General features: G+C 55.4%; 1 protein-coding gene across 1 annotated transcript in view; it reads left to right on the top strand.

Annotated features, from left to right (window-relative positions):
* The first annotated feature begins 843 nt into the window (after positions 1–843).
* STAT6 (signal transducer and activator of transcription 6) overlaps positions 844–2,753 on the top strand; it is a 6,951-nt gene continuing 5,041 nt past the window's right edge. Inside the window, exons 1-2 of the mRNA XM_031065131.1 lie at positions 844–980; positions 1,086–1,247. Coding sequence (XP_030920991.1) covers positions 865–980; positions 1,086–1,247 — 278 coding nt within the window. The 5' untranslated portion in view covers positions 844–864. The remainder of the gene's footprint in view (positions 981–1,085; positions 1,248–2,753) is intronic.

Here is a 2,753-nt window from a genome sequence, read left to right as displayed (position 1 = left end):
GGGCGGGAGGAAGGGCGGGAGCTGCCGGGAAGAGGCGCGGGCTGCGCTGAGGGGACGGGCTGGGAGTGTTGGGGTTCCAACGCCCACCTCGGGGTGCGGTGGGGCCGTGAGCCTCCAGCCCGGGCATTCCAGGTGGAATTCCCAATCTAGCGCCTCATTCCAGCTGGAATTCCCAATCTAGCGCCTCATTCCAGTTCTGTTCTTGCTTTTCCTGATCTCTGGAGCCCACCGAGTGTGAGGGCCTCCAGCCCGGGCATTCCAGGTGGAATTCCCAATCTAGTGCCTCATTCCAGCTGGAATTCCCTATGTAACGCCTCATTCCAGTTCTGTTCTTGCTTTTCCTGTTCTCTGCAGCCCACCCAAGTGTGAGGGGAGGCTGGGGAAGGGACCTTCCTTGCAGGGGACACCTGAGGAAGTTCTGGGGGGCAGCCAAGCCACCTCACTGGGGTCACCCCAGTGGAATGGCCTCACCAAGTTTGGGGGAGTTCACACTTCTCCAACTCCCCAGGAGTTCCACACTCTTCCAGCTCTCCCATGCCAAGTCCAGCAGCACTGGCCTATCCCTTTGAAAATCCTTGTGGCAAAAGGAGCAGGGAATCCCCAGAGATGCAGGAAACTGAGGCACAACTGGGCTGCCAGCCCGCCCAGGATTGCCCAAGAAGCTGATCCTGGATCAACCTTCCCACTCCTCATTCTTCTCCTCCTCCCCAGCAGCCCCAGCCCAGTGGAGCAGCAGGTTCAGACATGGAGGGACAAGCAGCAGCTCTTGCACTCTCCCTGAGGGGCTCTTGGCCCTCAAGGGCTGGCTGGGGGCTGCTCAAGTGGTCCCCATCCCCTCTCCTGTCTGCAGGTGACTGTTCCAAGATGTCCCTGTGGAACCTCGTGTCCCACATGCCACCAGAAGAGTTCAGCAGCCTCTCCACGGAGTTTCCCCGGAGCCTGCGCTGTCTCCTGGCCGAGTGGCTGGAGAACCAACCCTGGTGAGTCCCCCTGGACCCTTCCTCCCTGGAACAGCACAAGCTTGTGGGTCACACAGGGGTACGTGTGGGATCCATGCCCATTCTCCCAACTTTTCCCCTTTCCAGGGAGTTCATCAATGGCTCGGACGCCTTCTGCACCAGCATGGCCAGCAGGATGCTCTCGGACATGCTGGAGAAACTCCGCAGCGCTGCCAGCACCGACGGGCAGCAGTGCCAGATCCTGCAGCAAGTCAGCAACATCGAGGTGTGCAGGGACCCTGGGGCTGGGTCACGCTGGGATTGCAGCCAGCTCCCAGGAAAACTTGATTATTTTATGCTGGAAGGGCTCAATGCCTAAAGACGGTCCCTGTGTGACAAAATTTTCCAGGCTTGTGAGCAGTGAACAGACTCAGCAATTGGGTTTTTGGGTTGTTTTTTTTTTTGGTGTCCCAGGTTCTGCAGCCTAGTGGCCCACAGGGAGCTGCCACATCTTCCCTGAAATGGTCCTGTGGGGAGCCCCCTGAGCCCCTGAGCCCCCAGTTGTTGGCACTTGGGGGCCGTCTCCGCAGATGTTCCCCATTTTCTGCTTGAGTGTTTGATTTCTCCTTCCTTCAGGCTGTGTGGGTCTGCATTTCCTCCTGCCATGAGCTCTGGGTTTCATTTTTGAGGCTCTTTCTCTTATCAAGGCTGCTGGAACTGCTCTGTCTCTTTCACAACCATCTGATTTATCTCCTCTGGCCAGTGGAGCTCAGAGCACCACAGCTGAGCAGGGCTCACTCCCAGAGCCCCATTCTGGTTGAAAATTCTGCTTTTTTTGGTAACAGACCTTTTTAATATTCAACATTTGGGAAGGGATCAGCTTTAGTCACAACTTCTGGGGAACAGGGTGACTTTTCAAAAGAAGACTTTGTTGCTTTGTTGCTTTTTGCTGTAGGAAACAAGCAGATGTTTCAGCTTAGGGATTTTTTATTTTTTAAAATGCTGACGCAGAGCAGCCCTCCTGTGTTCCCTCCTCCCTCCATCCCTCATCCCAGAGCACCAAATCCTCATTCCTCCATGCCCAGCCAGGCTGTTCCCTGCTCTTGGTGCTGCTGTGGCCAGGTGACCCCCAGGATGGGCAACCACAGGGCTGGGGGTGCACATGGGGGCCAAACTTGGGCTTCTCATCCCCTGAATTCCAAATTTTCCCTGGAAGAGCCCACAGGGCTATCAATGCTGCATCCAGACCCCCACACTGGAGCTCCCACCGGCACAGGAACCCACCAAGCGCGTCATCAGCCATTCCCCCATCGTGTTTCTGCTGCTGTTTTGGGAAGTTGCTAATTTGGGAAATGCGTGAAGGCCGGAGGAGCTGGCACGGGACACGGGAGGCAGAACCAGCAGGGGAATTCCTCTCCCTGTTTTTTGTTCAGTGGAAAGCATTGATCCACCCAGGGCAGCTGGGAGAGTCTCCCCCAGGTGTCAGGCTGGAGGTTGGAGGAAATGCTCACAGGAATGGAGAATTCCTTTCAGTTTGGATTTTTTTTTCTCTATTTGAAGTTGATTCGTCTACTATTTATACAAAAAAAATAGAATTGGAGCCGATGATCCCGATGTTCCCTTCAACTCCAGATATCCCATGATTCTGTGTACCATTTAAAGTGGTTTTAAAGCTGGAAATCAGCTCTGGTTGTTATAGAACCCCTGAATTGCCTTGCCCAGGTGTTGTGGGGAGGGGCTGGGGTGGGAGGGGGCAAGGAGCAGGGTGTCCCCTCTGACACCTCCAATTTGTGTCCCCCTCCCCAGAGCACCTTC

The sequence above is a fragment of the Geospiza fortis genome, unplaced genomic scaffold, assembly GCF_000277835.1.
Source record: "Geospiza fortis unplaced genomic scaffold, GeoFor_1.0 scaffold82, whole genome shotgun sequence".
Classification (NCBI taxonomy): domain Eukaryota; kingdom Metazoa; phylum Chordata; class Aves; order Passeriformes; family Thraupidae; genus Geospiza; species Geospiza fortis.
The sequence above is the reverse complement of the archived record's forward strand: the minus strand, read 5'-3'. Positions and strand labels throughout refer to the sequence as shown.